This window comes from Aspergillus niger (genome assembly GCF_000002855.4).
Source record: "Aspergillus niger supercontig An12".
In the NCBI taxonomy this organism is placed as follows: domain Eukaryota; kingdom Fungi; phylum Ascomycota; class Eurotiomycetes; order Eurotiales; family Aspergillaceae; genus Aspergillus; species Aspergillus niger.
The window spans coordinates 1,798,361-1,825,207 of record NT_166527.1 but is presented as its reverse complement, the minus strand read 5'-3'; the positions used below and the strand labels follow the sequence as shown (position 1 = coordinate 1,825,207).

General features: G+C 50.1%; 13 protein-coding genes across 13 annotated transcripts; 9 read left to right on the top strand and 4 right to left on the bottom strand.

Annotated features, from left to right (window-relative positions):
* Positions 1–924: 924 nt before the first annotated feature.
* An12g07580 (uncharacterized protein) lies at positions 925–3,765 on the bottom strand (the record flags this gene model as incomplete). The annotated part of the gene is made up of 3 exons (XM_001395770.3): positions 925–980; positions 1,047–1,287; positions 1,351–3,765. The coding sequence occupies 3 exons, from the start codon at positions 3,763–3,765 to the stop codon at positions 925–927; spliced, it is 2,712 nt and encodes a 903-aa protein (XP_001395807.3).
* Positions 3,766–5,532: 1,767 nt separating this feature from the next.
* On the bottom strand, positions 5,533–6,160 carry An12g07570 (uncharacterized protein; the record flags this gene model as incomplete). The annotated part of the gene is made up of 2 exons (XM_001395769.3): positions 5,533–5,832; positions 6,053–6,160. The coding sequence occupies 2 exons, from the start codon at positions 6,158–6,160 to the stop codon at positions 5,533–5,535; spliced, it is 408 nt and encodes a 135-aa protein (XP_001395806.3).
* Positions 6,161–6,721: 561 nt separating this feature from the next.
* An12g07560 (hypothetical protein) lies at positions 6,722–8,227 on the top strand (the record flags this gene model as incomplete). Its single annotated transcript, XM_059751038.1, has 7 exons — positions 6,722–6,793; positions 6,867–7,013; positions 7,116–7,228; positions 7,319–7,408; positions 7,486–7,604; positions 7,724–7,969; positions 8,172–8,227. The coding sequence occupies 7 exons, from the start codon at positions 6,722–6,724 to the stop codon at positions 8,225–8,227; spliced, it is 843 nt and encodes a 280-aa protein (XP_059604543.1).
* A 90-nt stretch (positions 8,228–8,317) lies between these two features.
* Positions 8,318–9,661, bottom strand: An12g07550 (uncharacterized protein; the record flags this gene model as incomplete). Its single annotated transcript, XM_001395767.3, has 6 exons — positions 8,318–8,445; positions 8,527–8,711; positions 8,773–8,889; positions 9,180–9,272; positions 9,426–9,492; positions 9,529–9,661. 6 exons carry the CDS (start codon positions 9,659–9,661, stop codon positions 8,318–8,320), a joined length of 723 nt encoding a protein of 240 aa, XP_001395804.3.
* Positions 9,662–11,628: 1,967 nt separating this feature from the next.
* On the top strand, positions 11,629–14,427 carry An12g07540 (uncharacterized protein; the record flags this gene model as incomplete). The annotated part of the gene is made up of 3 exons (XM_001395766.1): positions 11,629–11,992; positions 12,045–14,237; positions 14,294–14,427. The coding sequence occupies 3 exons, from the start codon at positions 11,629–11,631 to the stop codon at positions 14,425–14,427; spliced, it is 2,691 nt and encodes an 896-aa protein (XP_001395803.1).
* Positions 14,428–15,122: 695 nt separating this feature from the next.
* An12g07530 (uncharacterized protein) lies at positions 15,123–16,478 on the top strand (the record flags this gene model as incomplete). Its single annotated transcript, XM_059751037.1, is given in 3 exon segments — positions 15,123–15,731; positions 15,799–15,959; positions 16,015–16,478. Coding segments are annotated over 3 exon segments (1,234 nt in total), but the record flags the coding sequence as incomplete, so codon positions are not given.
* Positions 16,479–16,610: 132 nt separating this feature from the next.
* Positions 16,611–17,075, bottom strand: An12g07520 (uncharacterized protein; the record flags this gene model as incomplete). Its single annotated transcript, XM_001395764.3, has 4 exons — positions 16,611–16,669; positions 16,725–16,757; positions 16,820–16,926; positions 16,990–17,075. The coding sequence occupies 4 exons, from the start codon at positions 17,073–17,075 to the stop codon at positions 16,611–16,613; spliced, it is 285 nt and encodes a 94-aa protein (XP_001395801.1).
* Positions 17,076–17,587: 512 nt separating this feature from the next.
* On the top strand, positions 17,588–18,376 carry An12g07510 (uncharacterized protein; the record flags this gene model as incomplete). The annotated part of the gene is made up of 4 exons (XM_001395763.3): positions 17,588–17,781; positions 17,880–17,895; positions 18,000–18,136; positions 18,193–18,376. The coding sequence occupies 4 exons, from the start codon at positions 17,588–17,590 to the stop codon at positions 18,374–18,376; spliced, it is 531 nt and encodes a 176-aa protein (XP_001395800.1).
* A 916-nt stretch (positions 18,377–19,292) lies between these two features.
* Positions 19,293–20,977, top strand: An12g07500 (uncharacterized protein; the record flags this gene model as incomplete). Its single annotated transcript, XM_001395762.1, has 8 exons — positions 19,293–19,599; positions 19,664–20,030; positions 20,087–20,145; positions 20,197–20,357; positions 20,409–20,597; positions 20,650–20,751; positions 20,805–20,879; positions 20,930–20,977. 8 exons carry the CDS (start codon positions 19,293–19,295, stop codon positions 20,975–20,977), a joined length of 1,308 nt encoding a protein of 435 aa, XP_001395799.1.
* Positions 20,978–22,043: 1,066 nt separating this feature from the next.
* On the top strand, positions 22,044–23,029 carry An12g07490 (uncharacterized protein; the record flags this gene model as incomplete). The annotated part of the gene is made up of 3 exons (XM_001395761.3): positions 22,044–22,113; positions 22,176–22,775; positions 22,824–23,029. The coding sequence occupies 3 exons, from the start codon at positions 22,044–22,046 to the stop codon at positions 23,027–23,029; spliced, it is 876 nt and encodes a 291-aa protein (XP_001395798.1).
* A 627-nt stretch (positions 23,030–23,656) lies between these two features.
* On the top strand, positions 23,657–23,976 carry An12g07480 (uncharacterized protein; the record flags this gene model as incomplete). The annotated part of the gene is made up of 3 exons (XM_059751036.1): positions 23,657–23,698; positions 23,781–23,887; positions 23,964–23,976. The coding sequence occupies 3 exons, from the start codon at positions 23,657–23,659 to the stop codon at positions 23,974–23,976; spliced, it is 162 nt and encodes a 53-aa protein (XP_059604541.1).
* Positions 23,977–24,412: 436 nt separating this feature from the next.
* Positions 24,413–24,941, top strand: An12g07470 (uncharacterized protein; the record flags this gene model as incomplete). The annotated part of the gene is made up of 2 exons (XM_001395759.3): positions 24,413–24,554; positions 24,697–24,941. The coding sequence occupies 2 exons, from the start codon at positions 24,413–24,415 to the stop codon at positions 24,939–24,941; spliced, it is 387 nt and encodes a 128-aa protein (XP_001395796.3).
* A 362-nt stretch (positions 24,942–25,303) lies between these two features.
* On the top strand, positions 25,304–26,291 carry An12g07460 (hypothetical protein; the record flags this gene model as incomplete). Its single annotated transcript, XM_059751034.1, has 2 exons — positions 25,304–25,375; positions 25,926–26,291. 2 exons carry the CDS (start codon positions 25,304–25,306, stop codon positions 26,289–26,291), a joined length of 438 nt encoding a protein of 145 aa, XP_059604540.1.
* Between the last annotated feature and the right edge of the window lie 556 nt (positions 26,292–26,847).

The following is a 26,847-nucleotide window of genomic DNA, read 5'->3' as shown; positions in this document are numbered from 1 at the left end:
AGCTAGACTAGCTATCTTTCGGTGTGGTGGGAAGGAGGTATGACAGCCAGTCACTGCTGGAGCAAGAGCGCGCAGGATAAAGTAATTAGACGGATAAGGGTGAGATGGCCTGACTAACAAGATAGATAGATGGTGGGGCTTAGCTGATGAGACAAGGTAATCAAATACCGACAAGGAGAACCGAGGGGGTAGAGTTGGAGTGTGAGAGATGTTAGTGGAGCTGGAAGGCACTGGGACACGAATGAATCTGTAGCAGGTAGTAATGAGGATACAACATCAGAGCATCGCAGTCAACTCAGAAACTACTCACTTTCTGTATAAAGACAAATAACGACAAGGTGTTCAGGGAAAGTTTGATTTACGATGGAATTTGAGTTGATTTTACCAGGTGATACTCGAACTGCATGCGCATTTTATCGGGCTAGCTTTGTTGTGAAATAAACGCCGCGCTGAAGAGGCAAACGGTTATTCAAATCAAACTATGTGAGCAATTTTGTCCCCTTTCTATATTACTACACTGAACCAGCATCAAGAAATTCAATAAACCCACATTGTACAGGGAAGGTGCTTTTCAGTGTCCATTAAGACAACACAATTGTGGCAATACAGAACAACAACCGAAGAAGCCAGGGATCTATAGAAGAAAGAGCTGATAACTGCGAAAGAAGTGAAAGAAAAGAATCAAGTTGACTATGGAAAATGAAGGAAGAGGTAAATGCTGCTACAATTATCTCCAACCCATAGCAACCCAGAAAGATGCACGTGGGGTATGAGACACGCAAGAAAGATCAAACCAGAACTTAAAACACGAAGGACGATTTTCTCGATTTCCAAAAAAAGTAAGCCCCCGTATGGGATGGGGTTCTATACCTACCCCGGGACCAGATCATAGTCATGGAGGTGTATTTAACATATAGGAGACACCTAGTCAAGAGGGATGCCCTGGTATTCGCCGTAGCCAAGGGCAAGGTTCATGTTCTCTGTAACGAGCATATTAGCTTCAATCCTATCTGTGACTTGAGTAACTGTTGGACCGAGGGACTTACGCAGGCACTGGGTGGCGGCACCCTTGAGCAGGTTGTCAATGGTAGCACACACGACGACCCGCTTGCCGCTGGAGTGGACAGCGAAGCCACCAACCTCAACGCCGTGGCGGCCAGCGATGGCCTTGACGGAAGGAGGCTCGCCAACGATCTTCACGAGCTTCTCACCAGCATAACGATCCTGGTAGATGTTGCGAATGTCGCGGGAGGTCATCTCCTCCTTCAAGGGGATGCTGATAGTGTGCTGTATAGAAGTCAGCTTCGACTCAGACCGAGTTCAGATAGCATAGAAACAAGGGTAACATACGTGAATGCCCTGGAACCAGACAGCAACGTGAGGGATGAACGCAATGCTGGTGCCAAGCTGCGCGCTGATCTCCTTCTCGTGGATGTGATCAGTCAGGCTGTAAGGAATGATGTTGTTGGTGAGGTTGTCCACGTCGTTCTTGGGGCTGGGCTTAGTACCAGCTCCGGAGTAGCCAGAAACACCGAAGACAGTGGGTTGACCACCCAGGTAGGGCACGAGGGGGGCAATTCCAATCTGAGCGGCAGTAGCGTAGCATCCAGGGTTGGCGATACGGGTAGCCTGGGCAATCTTGGAACGGCTGACCAACTCAGGCAGACCGTAGGTCCAGTTGCTGTCGAACCGGTAGTCGGCACTCAGGTCGACGATCACATTGCCCTTCTCAGCACCCTGGTCCACGGCATCAACAAACGGCTTGCAAACGCCGTTGGGCAGAGCCATGACCCAGCAGTCCACATCTCCGTTGGAGGACATGCGCTTAACATCATCGGGACTGAGGTTCTCGTAGATGATCTCACGCTTGTCGTAACCCTGCAGCTTCTTACCAACCAGCTCGCGAGAAGAGACGTGACGCAAATCCATGTGAGGGTGAGCGTTAAGCAGACTGATCAGAGCCTGGCCGGTGTAACCACGGGCTCCAATCAGAGCAACCTTGGAGGGGCGGGTGTTGGACATGTTCTTCTCTCCCAACGGGGGGTTGGGGTTCGTCGTGGCGTAGGTTCTGACAGTCTGCACAGGAACCATCGGACGAGCGGAACGAGCGGCACGCAAAGCATTGCTGGTAGAGGAGAAGGCACGCTTCTGCTCAGCAGAAGCGCCGCTAGCACCAAAACCCTTGCCAATGTGAGTGGCGGCCTGGGCAGCGCGGTGCAGTCTCGACTCGAGGTTGATGTCTCCAAACATCTGGCGACCGTGCTGGTTGAACTCCTGCACCAGCTGCTTGACCTCATCACCGCTCTCGACACCGTACCAGAAGAGAACCTCTCCCTCACGGCTGAGGCTGCCATCAGCCTTGTCGAAGAACCAGGTCAGGTTCTCATCGTCCTCCTTGACGGTCCAGACAAGCTTGGGGTAGTCCTTCTTGATGGAAGCGAAGACGTTGTCGGCAACGTTGGTCAACCAGCCGGACTTGGTGATGGTGAAGGTAGCCAAGTGAGCCAGGGAAGAAGTAGCATCCTTCTGAGGGGGCAGGACAACGGCCAGCGCCTCCATAGGCTCATCATAGTAGACCTTGAAGTCACGCTCCTTCAAGCCCTCAACATAGCGGTCAACAGTAGCGCGGGCATCCAGGCCCTCGCGGTCACGAACCAGGACCTCCTTGAGCTTCTCGAGATCCTCGAAGTCAGAGAGAGAAGTCTTAACGTGAACCTTGTTGCCACGGCGGATCAGCGTACCGGCTCCGGAGTCGGTGAAGAGTTCCTTCTGCAGATCAGCAGGGTGGATGATGGCGACGCTGGAGGTACGAGGCAGGTCGCTGAGCAGGTCCTTCATCTCCTTGATCTTCAGGCGGGTACCGTGACGGACCCACCACTGAGTCATCAGGTGATCGTACTCCTCGTCGAGGTTGATCACAGAGATCTTCTCACCGGTGTCGCCGTTGAACAGGCCACCCTTCTCGGCAAGGTAAACAATCTTGAGCGGCTGGAGCGCACGCGCCAACTCACCGGCAGCCACATCAGCGTTGACGTTCAGAACCTGGCCATCGGGAGTCTCGGCCATAGACGTAAGAATGGGAAGGCAGCCAGCCTCAATGGCAGACTCAATTGGCTTCTTGTTCACGCCATTGATCTTGCCAACCAGATTGTACTTGTCCTTGTCCAGGTAATCAGCGGTGAAGACACCCGCGTTGAGAGGGCGCGCCCGGACACCCATGCGCTCCAATTCCTCAATCAACTTCAGGTTCTCCTCCAGGAACAGCTTCCGGGCCAGAGCCAGTGTCTTTCCATCGGTGACTCGGATTCCATCTTCGAACTGAGGCTCGACGCCGGCGTCTTCCAGCATGCGGTTAAGCTGGGGTCCAGCACCGTGGACGACAATCGGGTACAGGCCGACATGGTTCAGGAAGGCAAGGGCGGAGGAAAGAGTCTGGAGGTGTTCGGTGATGATGGCACCGCCAACCTTGATGACAGCGAACTGCTGGGAGGAAACGGAGGTGAAGTGAGAGAGATACTGCTGCACCTCACGCTTGGAACCGATGTTGCTCAGCAGCTGAACAACGGTAGAGCGGGTGGAGGAAAGCTGGGGGTCAGCAGCACGGGAGTAGTGACGACTCTGCAACAGGGGAACCGCAGAGGCCTTCAGGGATTGACGAGCAGAGGCGCCGCCCAGTCTGGCAGAGGAAACAGCATGCTGTGCGGAGAACGCGCGGAGGGGCTTGCTGGAGGAAGCTCTCCGCACGGCGGTGCGAAGGGAGAACATATTGCCAGCCAGCATGCGGCAGCTTCTGAGGCCTAATCGGACAGGAAGGTCGAGGGAGGGAGACCTAAGAGGGGAGATGGGAGGTTAGAGGGAGTTAAGTAGCAGTAGTAGCAGTAGTGACGGTGGTTGAGAGGAGAAGTGACGAAGAGGGAAAAAAGGTTGTGCGGAGGTAGTAGTGCGGGTTCATCAGGGAATTTGCCGCAACCCCCAAAGAGTTTGATCGTCCAGATAGAGATTATCGGCCACACCTCGGAGCGGGCGCGCGCCCTTTGGGGAGGGGAATTATTACTCACTAGTTGGCCCCGACCCAATGGCTGGCCGCAATCGCCCTGTTCGTGGGTGGGTTTTTCTTGACTTTTCGGCCGTGACCTCTTCTGCCCTCTTGGTTAAGTTTAAGCCTTGGGGTTTTATAAAGGCTTTTTCAATGTCGCTCTTTGCCGTGTTCGGGAGCGCCCTTTATATCTCTCCCCACGCGGGCCTCGTTTTTTAGGCTGTTTTCACAAGCTCACCAGGGGCACCTGGACCTTCGTCGAACCTGTCACTGTATGTGAGCGAATTTTGATCTGGCCACTGGAATAAATTGCGCAAAACCCGGCTTTCAACAGATCACAGTCGAGGGATAAACGCCAGTCCGCACAAGTGCCCGAAACGCTGGCTTGGCTGCGACTTTCGGAGCCGGGTATCGAAAGTGACTCACCACATTATTCAAGCCGGTTCCAATTCCGGTCGCCTTCGCTCCCATCTCGACCTCGCTTCCCTCTTTCCCATAGACACACGTAATGGAAACCAGCATATGGATCCCGGCGATCCCCTGTGATCAATTTTCATCAATCAATAATAACTCCTGATGCTGTTATCAGATCTCGCTAACTGCCGACAGCCTATCACTGGCCTGAGTCGCTAGAGTCGTGCTCCAGCACGACTCAGGCCACAGGTGTCAAATCCGTCAGTGCAGATGGAGCCTTTTCGTTATCTGATCCTCCCTTTACCTAACACGTACAACTGGGTATCCAGAGTCCATATTAATGTGGTCCACATCTCATCCCTTCGGTCTTCTTCATCCGACCGTTCCTCCCTTTGCTTTTTGCGTGGGGTGCGGGTTTATCCATGGCTGGTAATCTCCTCCGTAGTAGTATCCGCAATACGAGAATCTACCCGTGTCTCAGCTACGATGGGGTCGGACTTATGGCCACATAAGTGCCCTGACCGTCTTTCTCGTCAGGTCCCTCCATCTCCTCTCTCCCCCTTCTCCCTATGGAAGTGCAAGTCTCAAAAGGACGAATTAGGCTGCCTGTACTATACTCGCAGTGTACTAGGAGTGTAATCTGGAGCAGAGGTCCATTAAAGGCTAAAAGGAAAGGCACAAAGGAAATACATGAGGAAAAAAAAGGAAAAAGAAAAGGACAAGGGCAAACATAGGAGACCAAAACCAACAAAACAGCACTGATACTTGAACACGAGGAAGCACCGGAGTATCATTTACATCTTCACCGTCGATGGAATCATGTGGCATAGCCTCGATCTCCAAACCGGCTCATAGCGTCCATGGCGTATAGAGACAACAAGACTTTATTCGTGAGAACGAGGTTGGACGCCCGAGAAAAAAGCAGGTGGTATTAATAGCTGGAAACAACGGCTTCGTCTCAACACAGATAAACCAGGGCCAGGCGAAAGAAAAATCGTCATCCATTCCCAAGCCGATCATGACTGTCGCGCTGTGTAATCGTAGCTTAATGTTTGGTGGCGACAACTGAAAGGAGAGAGCTGTTAGCGCATTCCGGGATGTTTTTCCGAGTCCAGCTTGGTGGAGTGCTGGAGGATAGCGCTGATCTTACCTGCAGGGACGATAATCACAATGAGCAGAATAATGATACAAACGATTAGGCACACGCGCATCTTCATATCCTTCCACCACATTTGCTTCCTCACGCGGTTGGCACCTCTGCGGAATCCCTGCGCTGATGTTGCCAAATTGTCCGTCTTGTCCTGGAGGGAATCTAGACGTTCACCACGTTCTGAAACTTTAAAGATGTTGGAGCGCATTGTGTCAACGGTTTCTTGGATTTTCTAGACAGAGAAGAAACACAGCGTTAGTAAATACTTTGCGACAAATGCCATAATAGACACAAGCTTAATAAGATTCAAAAAGACCCGGTGGCCTCCAAGTCCAGTTGAACTCAGATGGAAGTCCAAATGAAAACTGGAAAGCCATCACATCCTATTCAACCTGGGCGACATATCCTTGTGGAACGATAAAAGTTGACCGCGAGGCGTTTCGGCAACTTACTTTGTCGATTTCCCGTGTCCTGGGGTCGCCATTTTGCGCAGCGCTGGCGCCGGCGCCAGCCCCATTGGCGCCAGAGGGGATGTAGGGATCATAGGGCTGCTCGGACATGATTCTCGTGCGCGATAGATTCTATGTATTCGGTATTCGGGGGTGTAGGACCTGGCAAGTCACCAGACTACCTAGGTGGAAAGTGACGGGCTGCTGCCTGTTCCTGTCGTAGGGGATGAGGCGGGAAGTCGCAACGAGAGACTTGACGGCAGAGAGTACGGTGAAAAGCGAGAAAGGTGGAGGTCGGAGGATGGTGTGGAAGGTGGCGGGATGATGGAATGCAGGAGGGAAAGCAGGATGCGTTATTGAAGGGAAGCTGACAAGGTGTGATGAATCGCCGCCCGCCTTCTGGAGATTACAGGCGTTTCGGTTCGGTCGGGGCGGTTTCACGTGACCAGCGGTCTATTGGGAAGGACGCCCCGGCAGGCAGCTATTATTATTTTGTGCTTAGTGGTAAGACCCAATTGGACCAGCCGCTAGAATGGAAACAAAGAGAAGAGAGAAACCTAAAAGGTTGAGTGGCTGTATAGACTGCTGTTACTTTGTTTCTATTGACTACTACTACAGCCCACATAGGAAAGGAGAGGATACCTTGTCAATATCCACCTACTTCACATGGAAATGGAAGAACTACGGAGTACTACAACTGTCAATAAAGTCGATGTATGCACTGCATGCAGTAGGAAGGCTCAGGTTTGCTCACAAATCTTGTAAAGAGAGCAATACAGACAGAAATAGCAACACCAGTTGTCCGTTCATTGGGCAGCTTTACTACCCAGTGTCTAAAGTATGGCAACGGTCTGCCCGACCTCATGCGTTGCTTAAGAAACACGCCCTACTATGTGGCGGTGCGTCCTCTGTAGCATACTGCGCCTTCCATCACATGCATCACGTGGCAATCCTGCCTAAACGGGTATGGACTGTGGAGCCTTCTTCCATTAATCTAGATAATGGATACGATAAGGACTTGGTTGCCAGAAGAATCCTGCCAACTTTTGCATTCTTCGTCCTGCAGGCTATTTGTTTGGCCTATACCATTACTTCTACTTTGATTGACATAACTGCTCTTAGTCTCATGCTACTTTCCCCCTTTACGGATGAGCAACATCATGAAGGTTACTGGGAACAGTTTACTCTCAATCCCAAAACCCGTTGTTCTTAGTGATGCCTTCTTTCATAGGAGGAAGTTGGCCGTTCAATGTGCTATGTGAGTATCAGCAATAGACACAACAACGCTCTACATCGCCGCTTAATTGATGGATGCGGCAATTGTCCGAACGGACACCTGCAGGCCTACAGCCGCAACAAGTATATGAGCGATTTACACAACATTTTTAGCACAGAAGCCGTTCATATGGATTATCGCAGCATGAATGGTCAAACAGCCCATGCGTCGGCGGGAGAGCTCTCGGATACGAGGTGGTCAGGCTCACTAGAGATGCTCATCCGCTACGAAATCCAATTATATCGCGTGGCCAACTCATCCCAAGCCAGAGAAATTTTGGTATATATCGTAAAAGTACATCCTTCTATGCAACGGAAGGGAGATAAATAGAGCCACCAGCGATCTTATCGATAAACGTTGACTGGAATTGATCTGGACATCAGTTATTTTCTTTCCAGCCTATGAAGATGGTCATGCGCCTAAGTACGGTCTCGGCAAACGTGCATATGGCTGTGCTGTGCTACTACAGCTCATATTTAGAGACCCTTGTTGTTCCAAATCTGCGCCAGCGGCACGCCCGCGAAGTTCGGTCTCACCAAATAAAGATTTGTATGCAGCCATATTGTATGGCGCTTTGATCTTCTGGCCGATTAACGCTTATATTCTTACCCGAGCAGCAACGAATAATCCCGACATCACGCCAAGTCGTCATCACCAATACAACATATTCAGCTTTCTGTAGGCGTATCCCGATGGACGGGAATGGCACAATAGACATAATATACAATGCAAGCGTAGGATTTCCATTCAGTCGTTGAAATATAATACAGTATAGACCATAGCCTCCGAAACTCCACAAACTCTAAGCCAAATGCTTCCCCCTCAATGCTTTTGGTCATGTCTCAGGTAGACGCAAAGGGTATAAATACAAAGACGATGCAGGAGTCAACGGTCCTTCCTAGCATCATGTTCGATCCAGCACCTTTCCAGCACAAAGAAAAGGGCCAATCACTGCAGAATCGCTCCAGTGGAGACGCATCGCTGCGACCAGCTTATTTCTCACCCAGCAGTTCCTTTCTCATCTCCTCACGTTGTACCTTAGCATCGTCCCTGGCCTGGTTCCGTTGTACCTCAGCCTCCACGCGCTTCTGTTCCTGTTGTTCCTGAGCCGCGTACCAAACTAATCAAACCATGACATCAGTATAACTGCTCACAAACATCCAAGACATGAGGTGGAAGACAGGAAGAGGCCATAACGCACTCGACTTATCGGACTTGGACCATTGCTTCAACCGGGTAACATATTCATCGAATTCCCGAGCTCGGCGATCACCTTCCTCCAGACTCCGCTTCTGAAGATCGGGGTTGTAACGCTTGAACAATTCTTCATCAGTAGGACGGATGTATTGGACGAATGCCGGACCGCCGACACAGATGACGATGCCGCTAATTATCCGTTAGAAATCGCGCGGCAAGCACGGAAGAGGTGGGAGTGGATGCGCCTTACACGCCGAGCATCTTCATCCAAGTTCCTGCCCGAGACATGGTGAGGATTTTCTGGAGACGATTGGTTGGTTGAGACGACGAGTGATGTAAGGCAGGTGAATTCGCCTGCTGTAAATGGCTAAAATCGAGGTAGGTTGATGTCTTTGTTGAATCCACAGCCACAAAGGGGAAGCGTCCGGGTAGTGCGTCTGCTCATCAATCGGGATCTCATCAACATCATCATCGTAATCACGCACACGGGATTCGGCAGCGCCGATCCATATGTGTGGCGCAGCAGTGGAGGCTAATGAAGGTGGCGCATGCTGTGGCCGTTACTTAATGTAACCAATTAGGGAAGCGAACTAGAATTCGGGCTGACTTCCCTTTTGCTGGCACTCCCGAAGGGAAAAGTTCTGCTGTTCCACTCACTATGTCACTAGAACAACACTATCAGATTTTGTGCGAATGAGCAGCTGATTCCTAGTAGCGGGGAAAACCGCAGAGATTCTCTCTTCGTCTGTTCTGTCGAATGGTTTGCTGTGACGTCTGAATGTCTTAGACATCGGTCCGCTCGGCATTGATATGTCTATTTCTAAATATAATCACAGAGAAGAGTAGGATGTCGGTTAAACTGCTTCATTGGTGAAAACTTGCGAGGTATGAAGAATTACTTACTCGTTTGGGTCATGTGCAGCTCCATTCCAGGCGTGGGACTTTAACCGCAGGTGCAGCTGATCATTATCTTAACTTAGGAAGTCTATTAGTCAAATGCTTTTACTAGGAATAAAATATTTTGCGTTGTTCAAATAATGTGCATTCTCATTTGCAGAAGTGTTATGCGGATAGATAGAGTACATTCGCCTAGACGCAAGGTCTGCTAAAGTCCACGTTCGTATCTTTCGATGCGACATATCTGATACGTCAACGCGGCAGGGGTAACTACTACTAATATACCTGCTATGGCGAGAAATGCGCTTGGTCAATGGACTGGTTTTAAGGCCGTAAATTGTGTTGGAGCATTTAGAAATTTGTACCCCATAAGGCTCAACGAGCCACTTGGCACTACTCCGTACCAGAGCCTGGGGATAGGTTTATGTAAGATAGGTTGATGATCGATAACATCATAGGCTGATGGACGGACTCCGAGTGTGCATCCTTCATTGTAATTCGACGCATGGGGCTATGTCGTATTCGTATTAAGCCAATAGAATTGCAGCGCCTAAGTTTCGAACGGAGATTGCGCTGGAGTTTGATCCATAATGACCACTGTCGTTGTACTAAACTAGGGCCCCTCCAAAGATTAACTGCTTACTGACTATCCATTGGCACGAATTTTGAAGACCCCTGATGATCAAAGGACTCAAGGCCTTGCAGCGGGTTTGTAGGTGATGGGCAAATTATTGCTGTTCGAAATATTCGGGGTACGGTTGATCTTGTGTCTCAGGGGTCAATAGCCTGGAGAGGATATCCAACGTCATTTCCTAGATGGGTATCTTGGGTAGCGCCGTGCCAAGCAGTTATCAGACTCCAACGGTTTCTGAATCTGTAGTTGAAGGAGGGTTAGTCGGGCATGCTGGGAGGAGTAGTGGTTGACTGACGGTGGACTGGGACAGATACCCACTGTCGAGACATGGCACCAGTGCCACAAAGTCCCTCTTTAATGTCCTTCATCCAGGTTCCAATGCCATGACTCCTGCTGCCACTAGACTGAATGGGGTCGAGGACGGAGGAATAGATCCGTTTTGTACCGGCAAGAAGTGGGACACCGATATCTAACTCTGACCAGCGACAGTATCCCGGCGGGACGGGCGTGGGTCAGTTCAGAAGAACCGTTCCAAAGTGTCAGTAGCCGACCAGTGAGTAGTTGAGTAGTTGAGTGGGTGCACGAACAGTTCAGTCATGCATTATGGGCATTTCGCTAGGGAGTCGCGCAGGGTTGATCAGAGACAAAGGAGAGGCATTCATAAGCGTTTCATCGTCGAGGTCAATCAATCAATTAAATCAACAAGAATAAGAATAATCCCTTGTGTTGTCGCTCCCACTTTTTCTTTTTGGTCACTAAACGATCGCATTTTCCTTTCTTCTCCAGTCTTGACAGTAGGGGAGTTTTAAATTCACGGGTGGCTTTTCTTTCCCCTCTCCATCCAGTCAGACTACTTTACCCGTCAGGTACTCCGGACTCCGTCCCTATTCCTCGACGACCCAAAGACTTATCATCGCCTTTTACCTCCCCCGTCAACCTCCACCCCCTCCGTCGCTATTTTAAAAATTCCTCCTTCCTCGGGGGTCACACGCTCTTTATCTTCTCACAAAGGTCATTCTTCCTTTGCCATCTTTGTAGCTAGCTTTCTTTTTCTGCTCCGGTCCCGCATTCCTTCATTCCTGGCGGGGGGTAAGGTTATCCCTCGTGTTCTGGTGAGTTGGTCCGGCTTCGCGCATTCGCCGTGCGATCGCGCCCTCCGCTTCTGCAGTCACTTGCGCCTTCGATTCGACCGCTGACAGCATTCCTTGTCCTTTCGCTAGGAGACATCACCCTCGCGCTGGTCTTTCTTTATGGTCTAATGGCTGCATATATCGCATGGAACTGTTGAATCCTATTCCCGGTGTCACTTTTTTCGCAGATCTACCTAGCTTCCAGTAAGCTAAGCGCCCCTTCAACTACTACCAGGGTCTAGCAGCATTTTTGCCTTATGTACCTTTGTCTCACTGGCTGACCTCCCATTGGTGTAGATAGTGAAAGGGGGGGCGTGAGCATTGTCTACTAGTGGACTGATTGTTCCCCGCGCTTCCAACCCGGATACAGACGCCGCAATCGTTTGTTCAAAAGCCCGCATCGACTCCTTTCCCTTGTACAGTTCGCAAGATTACTGTTGGCGTAATGGCATACCCTCAGCATCCAGCGCAAAGGGCGCCTCCGGTGCGAAACTATGGTCCCGGCGCTCCTCCCACCCGGGGCGGGGCCTTTCAGGGTCCGCCGCCAAACGGACATTATGATTATGGCTATGACAACCAACACTATGGATACAGTGAGGGTCCTCAAGGTTCAGGACGCGGTTATCCCGGTGATAGCGCAGTCCCACGGTCTTATGGGCCTCCACCAGGAGCACCGCGGCCTCCACGTGGTGGCTATGGGCCCCCGATGGAGTCCCGTGGATATGCATATCGTGGACGCCCACCACCGACGCAGGGATATGATGGCCGTCGTGGCTACGGGGACAGACCACCTCCACAGATGAGACGGCGTGAGTCTAAACGAGAATCATTTCCCTGGAACGTGCCGTTGACTTGATCTAGCTGCTCGTCCGCCGCAATCTCCTGATAAGATGGCATTTGACAATCCTTTTCCATCTTTCCCAACGAAAGACCCGCGCGGACCAAGAAGTATCGAGGGCGAGATGGCCGCAATGAACCTCAATGGCGGTCCAGTGCCCCCTTCGCAGGTGCCGGATCGTCCGCATACCTCGCACGGTAGACGGCCACCCAGGCCTGTATCACCTGGCCGTGGTAGAAACAACTACCCCGCCGCTCCTGTGCGATCAGCAAGTACTGGTCGTCCGGCAGCTTCGTCTGTTCGAAGCGACAGACCGTATACCGATCCTAACGACCCGCCGCCCGTACCACACGTCAATCGAAGCGCTACCATGCCGGTTCAGCCGACCATGTCACCTCCGCCGCCCAAGCCTCTATACCCGGGACAATCAACCTATCAAGATCCCTACTCTCACCCGCAACCGGGTCCGCATGAGCATTTCGATACTGAGGCATGGGTGGATAGTTATTATAACTCGGCTCATGCTGGTGAGAGTGACATGCCCAACTTCGATGCGATGCCTGATCCCGCAAAGGGCGGAGTGATCGATGAAAGCTTGCCCGGCCTTGAGCAGCCGAGGGCCAAGGCACCCATCGAGTCACCACCCTCGTCTCGTGGAGGATACACCGCGTTCAACCCTCATGCAGCGGGCGATCCTTATCCGCAGTCTCCAGTGGAAGCCAGGGGCGCAGCTGTGCCAAATCAGTTCGCAAATGCAGGCTTCCAGTTCGACCTGCCAAATGAGGGCCCACCAATTCAGCCTGTCTATACTCAGGCCAGTGCTGGATATGGTTATAATCCGCATCCCTACGAGGAGCCCCACCCTCAAGATCAGGGGAACTGGGGCGCTGGAATGCCAGCTTATCCCGAATCCAATAGCGGCTATCCTGTCCCAGAACCTTCTGTCCGGAACAATGGGCCGCCTCGCCCCTACAGGCCCAACCAACAGACGCCTGTAACTGAGCCGGCACCAGCGGTGAGCCAGCCCGAAGCTCTGGATCCTCAAAAGAACCCCGACGCTCTTCCCCACCACCCCGTTCCTTTCCGCCCGGGCCACGATCAGGCAAGCAAACCCGCACCAGTACGGCAATATAACAACGTCAATGCATCGGCTCCTCCTCCTGCTGCTTCCCCACCGCAAGCCGCTCCTGTAGAACCAGCTGCATCCGGTCCCGTCACTCAGCAAGAGCTCCAAAGCCTTCAGCAGATGGCCAAAAGTAGGCCGTCAGACAACAAGACCCAGCTTCTACTTGCGAAGAAGTTGGTTGAAGCTTCGACAGTTCTGGTTGAAAGCAGTCGGATGGATCCTAAGACCAAAGCAAAAGCCCGTGAGAGGTATGTCATGGATGGTTACAAGATCGTCAAGAAGCTGGCATCCAGTGGATACGCAGATGCGCAATTCTTTCTCGCGGACTGTTATGGCTCAGGACAGATGGGCCTTCAAGTGGATCCTAAGGAAGCTTACAGCCTATACCACTCCGCTGCTAAGTCAGGGCACGCTCAGTCTGCTTACCGAGTCGCTGTATGCTGCGAGATAGGACAAGAAGAAGGCGGAGGCACTAAACGCGACCCCTTCAAGGCGGTACAATGGTACAAGCGCGCTGCATCCTTGGGAGACCCGCCTGCGATGTACAAGATGGGAATGATCTTGCTCAAAGGCCTTCTCGGGCAAGCCAAGAATCCTCGTGAAGGTATCTCTTGGCTAAAGCGTGCCGCAGATCGTGCCGATGCCGAGAACCCACATGCCCTTCATGAGCTTGCTCTCATGTACGCAAATGCTGGACCCAATGATGTCGTAGTTCGGGATGAAGCCTACGCAAGCCAACTGTTCCACCAGGCTGCCGAATTGGGATACAAGTTCTCTCAGTTCCGCTTGGGATCTGCGTATGAGTACGGCTTGATGGGATGCCCTGTCGACTTCCGGCAGAGTATCATTTGGTACACTCATGCTGCGGCCCAAGGGGAGCACCAGAGTGAACTTGCTCTCAGTGGATGGTACCTTACCGGAGCGGAGGGTATCCTCCAGCAGAGTGACACGGAAGCCTATCTCTGGGCGCGCAAGGCTGCGACTGCCGGTCTCGCCAAAGCAGAATACGCGATGGGATATTTCACCGAAGTCGGTATCGGTGTAGCTGCCAACTTGGACGATGCGAAGAGATGGTACTGGCGGGCAGCTGGTGAGTCTATCTACTTTCTCAAACACTGTCTATCTGCTAATGTGACTTTACTACAGCACAACAATTTCCCAAAGCTCGTGAGCGTCTCGAGGAGATCAAGCAGGGCGGCGCTCGGATGCAAAAGACCCGACTGTCCCGATCTGCTGTCAATCAACAGAAGCAGAACGAAGGCGATTGTGTCATCATGTGAATGAGCATGGGAACTGGATGGTGAAAAGTCTGGGGGGATGTTTCTGTTTTCGTTCTACCAGTTTAATACTCTTTTTTGGATCCGTCTGCCAGTGTATTTTGATCGCTGGCGAATGCTTATACCCAACCTAACGAGCTGGAGCTGGATTACTATGATGTATGCATTTTCTGGCCTGGGAGAACTTCACTGGGAATGATTGATGAATTGGGCAGGTCAATCTGGATTGTACCGTACCGCATCGTCAACTCCCATGATTATTTTGCTTAGACTAGACACCGCATGATGATGCTGTTTTATAATACTTTAATGAACCTGCTTCTATGGACAAACTGTAATACCTTAATAGTGACATATATATTCATGCTATTCATGCTCTGTAGGAAGGAAGTAGAAAATCCCGCGGCGTAATTCCGCACTTCCGACGGCGGATAGCGCCTCCTCCCGATCGGATCGCTAATGATTACAATATCGCCCTCCCTCATCAAATCACACCACCAAACCACATTCTAACCCCAAAGACCCTGCATAATAATCACAAATCATTAGGAATCCTTCTCGTGAAACACAAAGAAGGTCCTTCTGCACCCTTCCATGCATCATTCCCTCCCCCCCTTTATCTACCCTACCCCAATCCGCAGAAAATACCCGCACCTAACTTGAACCGGGAAGATTCCGAATCCTTCCTATAGATATCTATGTCTTCTGCCCCCGTTCCGCCATCCTCCGCATCATCTCAGAACACCAGTGACACAAGCACCCCAAAACAAAAACCAATCCTGGCGGTCTTATCGGTGATTACTCTGCTGATTGCGATTGCTATCGCTGGCTTTTGGGGGTATACGGGAAGTACTAGCGCTACGGACGACGCCAATCTGTTCGGTCTTAGACGATTTTTTGGTGCGGGTGGTAGGGCTGCTTCTGCTTCGCGGGGGTTTGCTGCTAGTACTTCTACTGCTACCAGTGGTCGTGTTCTGGATCAAGTGAAGAAGTTGGGAGAAGGAGTTGAAGATCGAGTTACTATGGCGAGGACACCGGTTTATTTTTTGAGCCATGGTGGGGTGGGTTTTTTATCTTCTCCGTTTTGTTGTTTTTGTATGATTTGGGACGGGTTGGGATGCTGATTATGCGCAGCCAAATATCATGTATGATCATGAGCACCCGGCGTATCACAAGTTGGCTGAGATTGGGAAGGAAATCACTACTAAGGTGAAGCCGCGCGCGGTCGTGGTTTTCTCGGCTCATTGGCAGGCTGGGAGGGATACTATCCAAGTTAATACGGCGGAGATTACTGATTTGATTTATGAGTATGTTGTCGCAAGGATTCTTTTCCCTAATAGTGGGATTTGAGTGGCCGGCTAACGTTGGGTCTAGCTTTTATGGCTTCCCTAGCCATTACTACAAGGAGAAGTATCCTAATGTTGGAAGTCGGGAGGTTGCGAATAAGGTCTTGGATGCGCTGAGCCAGGCGGGTATTAAGGGTGAGGGGGTGAAGAGAGGACTCGACCATGGTGTGTGGGCGAGTTTCAAGTGCGGTATGTTTGAATCAGATTGGACGATGGTCTGGCTGGGTAATGCTGACTTTTATAGCCTTTGAGCCTGAGAAGAACCCTCTGAATGTTCCTGTGGTGCAGGTATCGCTGTTCAAAACGGAGGATCCTATCCAACATTACCGACTGGGTCAGGCGGTTTCGAGACTCCGTGAGGAGAACATCTTGATCATTGTCTCCGGTATGGCGGTGCATAACCTGCGCGATATGCAATTCACCTGGGGTGACCCGCGGCCTTTGCCGTATACTGCCAGCTTCGATGAAGCTCTGAAGGAGGCCGTCACGAAAGCGCCGGCGGAGCGAGAACAGGCTATGGCAGATTTGCTGAAACGTCCGGATGCTCGGCAGGCCCACCCGTACTTCGATCATCTGCTTCCAATTCATATTGGAGCCGGAGCTGCGGGCGATGATGTTGGGAGGAGACTGTGGACCTTGAAGGAGGGAAGCATGAGTTGGGCGCAGTATAGATTCGGCGAGATTGCCAACAGTACTAGTTCTTTGTAGAGTGAAGAGCGAGCAATGGAATCGTGTAAATATTGACTGGGTTATCACGGCGAACGAGTTTCATTTCATCTATAGATACAGTGCAAATTGGAAATGCGGTGCATGAACATATACGGACGCGTCGTGATTTCGCTATGAAGACGCCTTCACCAACTGAGTGATCTTCTCTTCGATCTGCTGATCCGTCAAGCCTGGGGGAATAGCATGGTCAGTTTTGCCTTTATATTCTCCGCTCAAGAATCTTACCGGTCAGAGCTTCCTGCTTCTCTTGGCCGAAAGCTGCGAGATTATTAGCCATGTAATCATCCATCATTGGTGTCGTTTCGAGAACTTTGTCGTACCGTATCTGGCGTACACCCTAGGCACAGTACCAGCTGCCTCGCGCATCAGGATGGGGGTGTAAGGGTTGTGCTTCTTCATGGTCGGGTATGCGCGCTGCAAGAACGAGCTACAGATACCAGTTGTCAGTAACTCCCTAGAATGATAGCAAATGGGTACATTGGAGACTCACCGAGTAGCAGCACTAGCCTGAGAGGTCTGGCAGAAAAGGAAGCGCAGCTCCTTCAGACCCTTGGTGAAGACGTACTTGGACGACATTGTGGGGGAAGATCGTGATAGACGGGAGGACCGGAGTTCGCAACGAAAGTCAACAACAAAAATTAGCCCCGTAAAAATCGGCACAGGGTATCAATTGGGGGCGACGGAGGGGTCAGGGACCGATAATGGGAGCTTGAAGCTGATCACAGGGACTCTGGGGGAGGAGACGATGAATTGATTCCCGCTGGAGGTTCTGAGCCCGTACAGACCAATCCGGTCAAGCGTGATTGTCACCGCTTACCTCAGCCGGAAAAGAGCCGCAACCCCCAACGGAAGGCCGACCTCGGGGCCGCTGGGACTCACTCTTCCCTTCGTCATTTTACCAAGACTCCATTCTCAAATTCCCCCGACTGGTCGCCTGTAGCTGTTGTTGCGCACGGCGTGTATTGAACATCTCCACTCTCTTCTTCAATTGGACCGACACTTGTCCTTTTCTCTCCGGTTTTGTACCCTCTCACCGCCGTCCTTGATTCGTCCCTCTTCTCGCCTTATCCGCGCCATACAAAATCACCATGTCGTCCTCCCGTGTTGGTCTTCGTTTCTTCCAGAACACCAGAGCTGCTTTCCGTAACGCATATGGCCCTTTCCGTCGGCCTGGTGCCCAGGGCTTCCGCTTCCAGAGCTCCGATGCTGCGGCCGCTGAGCAACAGAGCACTTTCCAGCGTCTATGGAACAGCCCGGTCGGTGTGAAGACGGTGCATTTCTGGTGAGTCTAGACTCGGATATTATGCTATTGCATTTGCTTTTTTCTTCTATCATGTGAACGTTTGCGTTGTACTGTATTTTAACATTGATGTGTCATAGGGCCCCCGTTATGAAGGTACGAAACCATGCACCGTGCTGAAACCCGTTCCTCGATCCAACTTCTTTGATTCGCGATAATCGTCCTACTATATCTTTGTGCTGTTCGACTGACTCAATCAGTGGGCTCTTGTCATTGCCGGTATCTCCGACTTTAGCCGCCCTGCCGAGAAGCTGTCCCTTACTCAAAACGGTGCCTTGATGGCCACTGGTTGCATCTGGACTCGCTGGTGCATGATCATCACCCCCAAGAACTACCTGTACGCACACCAACCCCGATCTATGAATATTGTGGGAAAGAATACTGACTGGCTAGGCTCGCTGCTGTCAACTTCTTCCTCGGATGTGTCGGTGTTGTCCAGGTTGGCCGCATCATCAACTACCGCCGTAGCGTTGATGGCTCGACCACCGCCGCCGTGAAGGATCTGGAACAGGAGGTTGCCGACGACGCCAAGGCCGTTGCTACTCAGGCGAAGGCTGCAGTCGAGAAGTCTACCTAAACAACTCTTGTTCATTGACAAGGATTGCGTAAAGAGCAGCCTGAGCGACAATAGATTGTCTTGGCATTGGTGAGTAGGCTCATAGAGCATATTATGAGATGAAGTTGGCTGGAGGCGACTCCGACTTATATATGTACATATTCCCTTATAAATTGCATCGACATTCCTCTTTGCTTGCCAGTGTTGTAGACCAATGAAACCATTGAGATCGGCTTATGTGACCCTGAAATGGAGATACTGAGACTCTTTGGTGACTTTCTCACAGTATGATGCTTACTTGGTTGAAGCTGAGCAGCTGTTGGCCTTTTAAATGGCGTCTTTGTGGTGATGTATATTGTCCGTGAGTATTGTACCACACGGAGTTTGCACTAACCTGCACTTACCGCAAGTTGCGGGAATTGGCCTGCGCGACAATATCATCTAACCGGGATCAATGAATAACCGGATAATGTTTTCATTGAAAATGAAGTCATGATGCAGAGAATGGCTGGGGTAAGTTCCCTGCCAATTCCCCATACACACGTTTTTCCCCCAATCGGATAATCGTCGCCGACAAGCCCTCCTATCACATCGTCTCTCGTTGTTCCTCCACGCAATCCCCCACCACCTCATTCTCCCGCAGCTAACTGTCCCCAAGTGCCCCTGTTGATTACAGGAGCAAGCCACAAGCTTAGCATAGCTCCACCGTCGTGGTTTGTTCGCTTTGTTTGGTTGATTTCGTTTCCCCGGATATGGAGCACAGCGAAATCCCCAACTTGAAGGATCAATGGTGTGGTCAGTGTGGGCAAGACTGCGGGGAGATGATGCCTACTCGATGCAATGGATATAAATTCCAGAGGCGACCGTCATTCCTTTGCATTGACTTTGTTCAAGCTCCGCTCGTGAAACCGGACTTGTCACCTGTCAATCTCTCACAATGAGACTCACGCACGTTCTCTCTCACACGCTTGGCCTTCTTGCGCTAGGAGCAACAGCAGAAGCTTTCTCCCGGTCCAGAGAAGCCGCCTGCAGCCCGAAAAAGCCTTTCCGGCCTCTACCTACAAGCTCGAGCAGGGACAAGACCTGCCATGTCCGCAGCCATGGTGACGGCAGTGACGACTCTGATTACATCCTCTCCGCACTGCACCAATGTAATCACGGTGGAAAGGTTGTTTTCGATGAGGACAAGGAGTACATTATCGGCACAGCGTTGAATATGACCTTCCTGAAGAACATTGACCTAGGTGCCTATTCTGCAGATCCGTCGATCGTCAAGTTGAACATTGACTAACGCTTATGGTTCAACAGAGGTCCTCGGAACGATCTTATTCACCAACGATACAGACTACTGGCAAGCCAATTCCTTCAAACAAGGCTTTCAGAATGCCACGACCTTTTTCCAGCTCGGTGGTGAAGATGTGAACATGTACGGTGGTGGTACCATCAATGGCAACGGACAGGTCTGGTATGATCTGTATGCGGAAGATGATCTCATTCTGCGTCCCATCTTGATGGGCATCATCGGGCTGAATGGAGGCACAATCGGTCCGTTGAAGTTGCGGTACTCGCCGCAGTACTACCACTTCGTGGCTAATTCGTCGAATGTCCTCTTTGATGGGATTGACATTTCGGGTTATAGTAAGAGCGATAACGAGGCGAAGAACACCGATGGATGGTGCGTTTCTATACCCGATATTGCCTTGAGTGTTATACTAATTCGTCGTTCTGTAGGGATACCTATCGCTCGAACAATATCGTCATCCAGAACTCGGTGATCAACAACGGTGATGGTAAGTCCAACCTGAAGAAGCGTTATGTCCCAACAATTCTAACCTACAAAGACTGCGTCTCCTTCAAGCCAAACAGCACCAACATTCTCGTTCAGAATCTTCACTGCAATGGCTCCCACGGCATTTCCGTTGGCTCTCTCGGCCAATACAAGGACGAGGTTGACATCGTTGAGAATGTTTATGTGTACAATATCTCCATGTTCAATGCTTCGGTGTGTCTGACTCTAACATGCATATATATTTCTTACTAACTTGTTTTGCAGGACATGGCCCGCATCAAGGTTTGGCCTGGTACTCCATCTGCACTATCTGCCGATCTTCAAGGCGGCGGTGGCTCGGGCAGCGTAAAGAACATCACCTACGACACCGCACTCATTGATAATGTCGACTGGGCTATTGAAATCACGCAGTGCTATGGGCAGAAAAATACTACCTTGTGCAACGAGTACCCGGTTAGTAGACCTTTCAACCGCTTCCCGTGAAGTATTTCTAACGTGCAAGCAGAGCTCTCTCACCATTTCAGACGTCCACATCAAGAACTTCCGCGGAACGACGTCGGGATCCGAAGATCCCTATGTTGGAACAATTGTCTGTTCAAGTCCTGATGTAGGTGCCCAGTAGTATAGGCGTCTGGTGCGCAATAGGCTGACACTCAATAGACTTGCTCGGACATCTATACGTCTAATATCAATGTGACAAGCCCGGACGGAACCAACGACTTTGTCTGCGATAATGTGAGTTCTTAGATTAACCCTAGGCAGAGATCGTGGCTAATGCTGTCCAGGTCGATGAGAGTCTTCTGAGTGTCAACTGTACCGCCACTTCTGATTGAATCAAGATGCCTGTTATTATGCGCTGGAAGTCAGGCCTTACTTAGACGGATGAAAAAACGTGTATATATTACATTAGGGCTCGATTTTGTATATACGTGAACGAATGCCTACTGTCTGCTTTTGACTCAAGGAAGGTCAGGCGACAAGAAGCTTTTGGTTCGAACTTTGATATTGGTTCTTACTAGACACTCCTGCTTTTTGCATGCGATACGTCACATCCGAGGGAAAGATCAAAGTTATATTTGCAGAGTACAGTCTCCTGGATGGCGTTGCGCTGACTGTCCAGAATACTACTCTTCTGCATTTACCTGCTGTACATCTAACAAACAAGCAACCAGCACAGCCACCTACCAAGAGTAGTAGAATATAGAGCGCTCCGATGAGGTCATGTAGACAATACTAGAGCCTTGAAAATGTAAGTTGCGAACCATATTTCAATGCTAGGTAATCTTAAGTCTTGCAGCCAGACTTGGAACCGAAGTCTCTTCTCACACGAACTCCCGGCTGATGATCGTGATCTCCTTAAAAGCACACAACCAGCGGACTACATAACTGGGCAGCTGACAACCTTACGCACACCTTTACTTTGGAACCAAGTGGCAATAATTCATCTTCATTCCTGGTGCGTCATGCACCTCCTGCAGGGTTGGGTACTATGAGAGATTAGACATATCCTAGGTGAGTCTGTTACTCAGCTTCCCTGAGAGAAGCCCGATGTATGGTATCTTGGACAGTTCAACGGGGTCAAGCTCAGGATGGCTTGATTTTTGTTGTACTGCCACTGGTTAGATGCGGTAAGAACCTCTACTGACGAGTCTTTCCCAACCCAACATAGCTACCATTGTCTTTATCTGGACCAAATAACATCGACGAATGTATCGACGTGTAAGTACTGCGAGTTGGGAGTGTCATTGTGATACATCCAATCATGATCGGCATACCGACTATCCAGCCAGTGTCAATTGACGTATCACCGATCTGTGGGTTTTAAATAACTGGGAGCATGGATCAAAATTCTGATCGTTTCTTTACACCTTTACACAACCCAAGTGCTATTCCATCAAAATGTCATACGATATCAAAGATCTATTCAATGTGCGCGGCCTAGTTGCCGTCATCACTGGCGGGAGCTCCGGTATGTGTCACGGTCACTCTTTGAATCCTCCAAACATATAGCTGATGATGCTACTATTGCAGGTCTGGGTAAGACGATGGCTCTCGCCCTCGCTACCAATGGAGCCAGCAGAGTCTATATCCTGGGCCGCCACAAAGAGACTCTCGAAGATACAGCCGACTTGCATCCCGGCATTATTATCCCTATCGTCGCTGATGTGGGCTCAAAGGCCTCTCTTGCTGCCGCTGCCGATCAAATTCATACGGAAACTGGGTACATCAACCTCCTCGTCGCAAATGCAGGAATGCTCTATATGGACACGCCAGAAGCCATCAGTGTAAAGGTCGGTCGCTCTTTACAGGAGAATGCGACCCCTGATGAGTTGGAATCGTTCCTCATGGATACCCCGGTCGATGAATTCTTGGACACGTTCCGGGTAAACACAACAGGGGTATTCTACACCATTGCGGCCTTTATATCATTACTGGACAAAGGCAACAAGCGAGGAAATGTCTTTCAAAAGAGCCAGGTGATTGCTGTGAGCAGTGTAGCAGCACATAACCGGAGAGTGGTTGGAGGTTGTGCATACGGGATGAGTAAGGCTGCTGTGATCATGTTAATGAAGAAGATGATGACATACTTGATTCCTCACGGGATTCGGGCAAACACAATCTCTCCTGGCCGTGAGTATTTCCATCTTCGATTTCGAAGTTAGGTACTGATTGGACCAGTGTTCCCAAGCAATCTGTGTGGAAGCCCAGCCAATGAAGAGATCTCGATTGAAGGCGCGTTTGACCGAGAGTTCATTCCACTGCAAAGAGCAGGGAGGCGCGAGGAGATTGCTGGAACTATTCTGTATCTGGCCAGCAAGGCAGGCGGGTATGTTAATGGGGATTTGCATCTGATTGATGGGGGCATGGCAGGATGCAGCAGTTGATTTCAATGCGGTGTGGGGTTCTCTTTTCTCAAGTCCAAATGGTGTTTAATTTGTTCGGGGTCAGCTGTATTGGCCACATGATATGGTTTTTGCATAGCCAGGCTGGGGGACCGGGGTTATATATATATACTACTATATCTTAATCTACTAGAATGTTAATCTAATTAATTCACTAGCGAACACCGGATACTGGTGTGTACACAATTCATGACGCCGTGCTTCACAAATAATAGTCGAATGGGATACTGCAGTGACACAATCGTCATTATTTCCCTGCAGTCAGTACAGGGTATCAAGCTGTGTCATATAGCGAGTATTACACGGCATGCGTGGTAGTCCACTGATTCAAGCCCCAGCCTCCAGTATTCCCGGATTAGGAGCACCCATCCAGGCTGTGCCACTTACCGACCTGAATCACCATGTTTGCCAAGGTTGATAGTCACACCAAGCCTTCCACAGCTGTTTAAAATGACCATTTGCCTCTCAGGAGCTGGAGTGGGGATGTGGCGATGCCAATGCTACTAGTGGTTGTGGCTGTTCAGGTCCCCTCTATATTTTTAGAATGTGGCTGGAGCTACGCAGTTTCAGTTTACCCGATATGACCGATATCATCTTACTACCCCAGGCATGAGTGGAAGGAACAGTATGATGATGAATCCTCTGCTACGAGTAAGTAATTCTTTCATAACTAATACAAGGATTCCCCCAATTTTAGGATCTTGAACTCAAGTATAGTAGCAATTGAATGTAGACTATTGAAAAGTCACGCGCCCGTCTTGCCCGGCCCACTCGATCCCTGTGCGGATCATTCCATCATTCCGTCTCTCTCTCCAAGCCCGATGCTTTCAAAGTCCAACGGTACTGGTACTCGGGCGGGGCCCGAACCTCCAGCTTTAGTTGTTTGTCTACTACCACTATACTATTACCCTCGTAGATATCCAGATTGAAGGTAATCACAATGAAAGCATCATATTCCCCCCAAGAAGCAATAAACCCACAACAGAACCTTCCAGCAATTAATAAGGTCTGCTGCCTACTGTGAGTCGTGAAGCCCCACCACATCCACAATCCACCCCTCTTTTTTCATCTTTTAAGAAAATCGACCCACCCAAGCTGCTGCAGGGTGACTTCACCAGCAGCAGTCCCGCGTCCCAGGGTCTCCATTCATTCCACTGTAGGAAGTTAGATGATTAGTTAGTTTTCCTTAGTAGTGAGTAGGGCAGCAATGCTTGGATCTTCCCCTTATATAAACCTTCTTCTTGACCCCTCTGCTCTCTTCCTTGCTCAACTTTTCTCATTCATCCCCAACTCCCACCTCACTTACTTACCCCCTTTCCTTTCTCTCCTCCAACCTTCATAAGAGAAAATTAAGTTACTACCAAAATGTCCTTCCACAACAGCTGCCAAAACATCCACCTCATTCACGAGCCCGGTGCTACTTTCCTGCACGCCGAAGTGCGTCGCGCGAATGGAGAGTACGTGGCTCGCAAGATCCGTCTTGATAGACATATCGGGAACACGGATGGTATGTCCTTCCCTCCTTCCCTTCCCTTTTTCCCCACTCTTTTTTTCCCCCTTCCTTTCATCTTAGAGCATGAAAAGTCATCACAAAAAGTAGAAAATTGATATTGATATGGATACTGACTTGACTCCGGGATTTGATATAGGCTGGTTCATCTGGGGCGGCTCCAACTTCACCGAAACCGCCAAGGACATTCAGCTCGAGAACACCGGCCGCGGTCCCAAGTTGACGGCGTACTTGAGGAAGCGGGATGGCGGATACAGAGAATTGCAGGGCCTGTATCTGGCGGATAAGATTGCTAATGAGAATGGAGAGTTGGTGTTTAAGGTATGTATTATATTATCCCTTCCTACACTTTATTGTTGGGTGTTTTATGATTGGGAAGATTGAATTTGGGCTGACGTGGTGGGGGTTCGTTGTTATAGGGACCTTAGATATATTCAACCTAGTTATCTATCGGGTCGATTGGAGAAGTACTAGAAGAGATACCTAATAGGAAAGGATGGATGGATGGGGTTGTTTGTATGATTGGAGATATTGCATAGCGAATGATAATCATTTTTTATTAATATTTCTATCAATATGCCCAAAAAGATTATTGATAGGACCTACAGAACTGGTAGAAGAGAGAGAGAGAGAGAGAGAGAGAGAGAGAGAGATTACTTACTAGGTAAATGTAAATATACCCAAAGAGGGGCAAGGCACTGTCTATTTCCTCCTTACGGAATGTTGCAGCCATTGCCACATACTACATGCATATGATGTGCTGTCCTGGTTGGTTATTGTTCAGCGAGCATGGTGGGCTGTGCTTACTGCCTGCGTACGTAAGTTGGCACTCGTGAGCTGATTGAATAGGTACAGGTCGTGCTACGTTTTTTTGTTTAGGGGGGAGATAATTGCTTGTCGTGATGAGGGAGGGGAATGCTTATGCTTATGCTTACTTTAAGCTTAGTAGATGTGCTTTGGTAGCATGGGTATCAGAGCTGAGAAAGCGTCCTTGTTCACTGCTGATGGGTAGTAATGTTGTGATATGCTGTGGTGTTGTATTTGCAAAGCTTGGCTGGATTTAAGAGTACCCCACATTCTTAGTACGGTGTGGTTAGGTTGATGGTCGGGGAGGAGGGCTGCCTGCCTGACCACGCGGAGGACGGGGGCCATGTGGGATGTGGAATGTGTGATGCCTTATTTACGACCCCGCATCCCTGGTAACTACGATAGTTGTGTTGATGTTGGGGGAATGGGTTGTAAGTCGTTCTGATAAAGAAGTGGATTACATGGATGAATTTTGGTGATTTAGTTAGTCGCTACTCCTTGTTTAGCTAGGATAAAAAAAAAAAAAAAATCTAAACGGGGAGTTAATGAGACACTTTATAGCTTTTTTGGGATGGGTTAGTGACTTTGCTTTTACTGTATGATCACCATAAGGCTATCAGCTCAGATCATACGGTATCAGAGGTTCTAGACATCAAGGGAATTACTTGGGACGCCTCGACGGGTTTGACACATGGTGATACAGTGCGTATCAGCAGTGGTGGTGGTGGTGCTTTCTTACTCCCGAAAATTAGACAGATCTTAGTACTTCTCACGGTTACCACCTCACATGACCGGGATCCGTCCAGTAGCCTGTCACACCAGACATGGCAGATCCTTGCAGTGTCACTACAGACATACTCGCTCATCATTCGTGGCAAGCAGAAGTTGGGTGTGTGTGTGGGTGTGTATAATAGTCTAGATGAGTGAAAGTGCTCACCGGGTCATTGATCCATGGTAGTATGGTCTGAGGCAATTCCTATCCCAGTGTTATTGACATCCATTTGCCTCCCTCCTTTCCTTAAGCGCATTAGCTCAGTGTATATAGCACCACTCGCTATAATTGATTGCATCTCGTATTGATAGACTCTCGGCTAAAGTTGAATTTTTCTGGATGGCGCATGCACTGGCGGGACGAGACGTCGTGGTCGCCAAGCCTCTTGGCATGACACGCTGATTCCTGACGGGCGACGGACATTCTACGCCTGGAACCAGAGATACGGGGACAGATTCTACCCATTGGAGGGAGGCGAGTCACCCGGTATAGGCCTTTCCTGGATAAGAATAAGAAATTAAACCACGTGTGAAGTTGAAAAGAGTCTTTCGGACAGGTCCGAGGCTGTTCCTCCAGACCCAACAAAGAATCCCGCGAACGGAGGGCCAACTTCGGACCAAGACCTAGATGCGGACAGGAAGACCAGTTACCTTCCGACTCAGCGGGCTGGGCAACCTTGGATAGTTGGGGTGGCGTCGCGGCCGTCTGTGC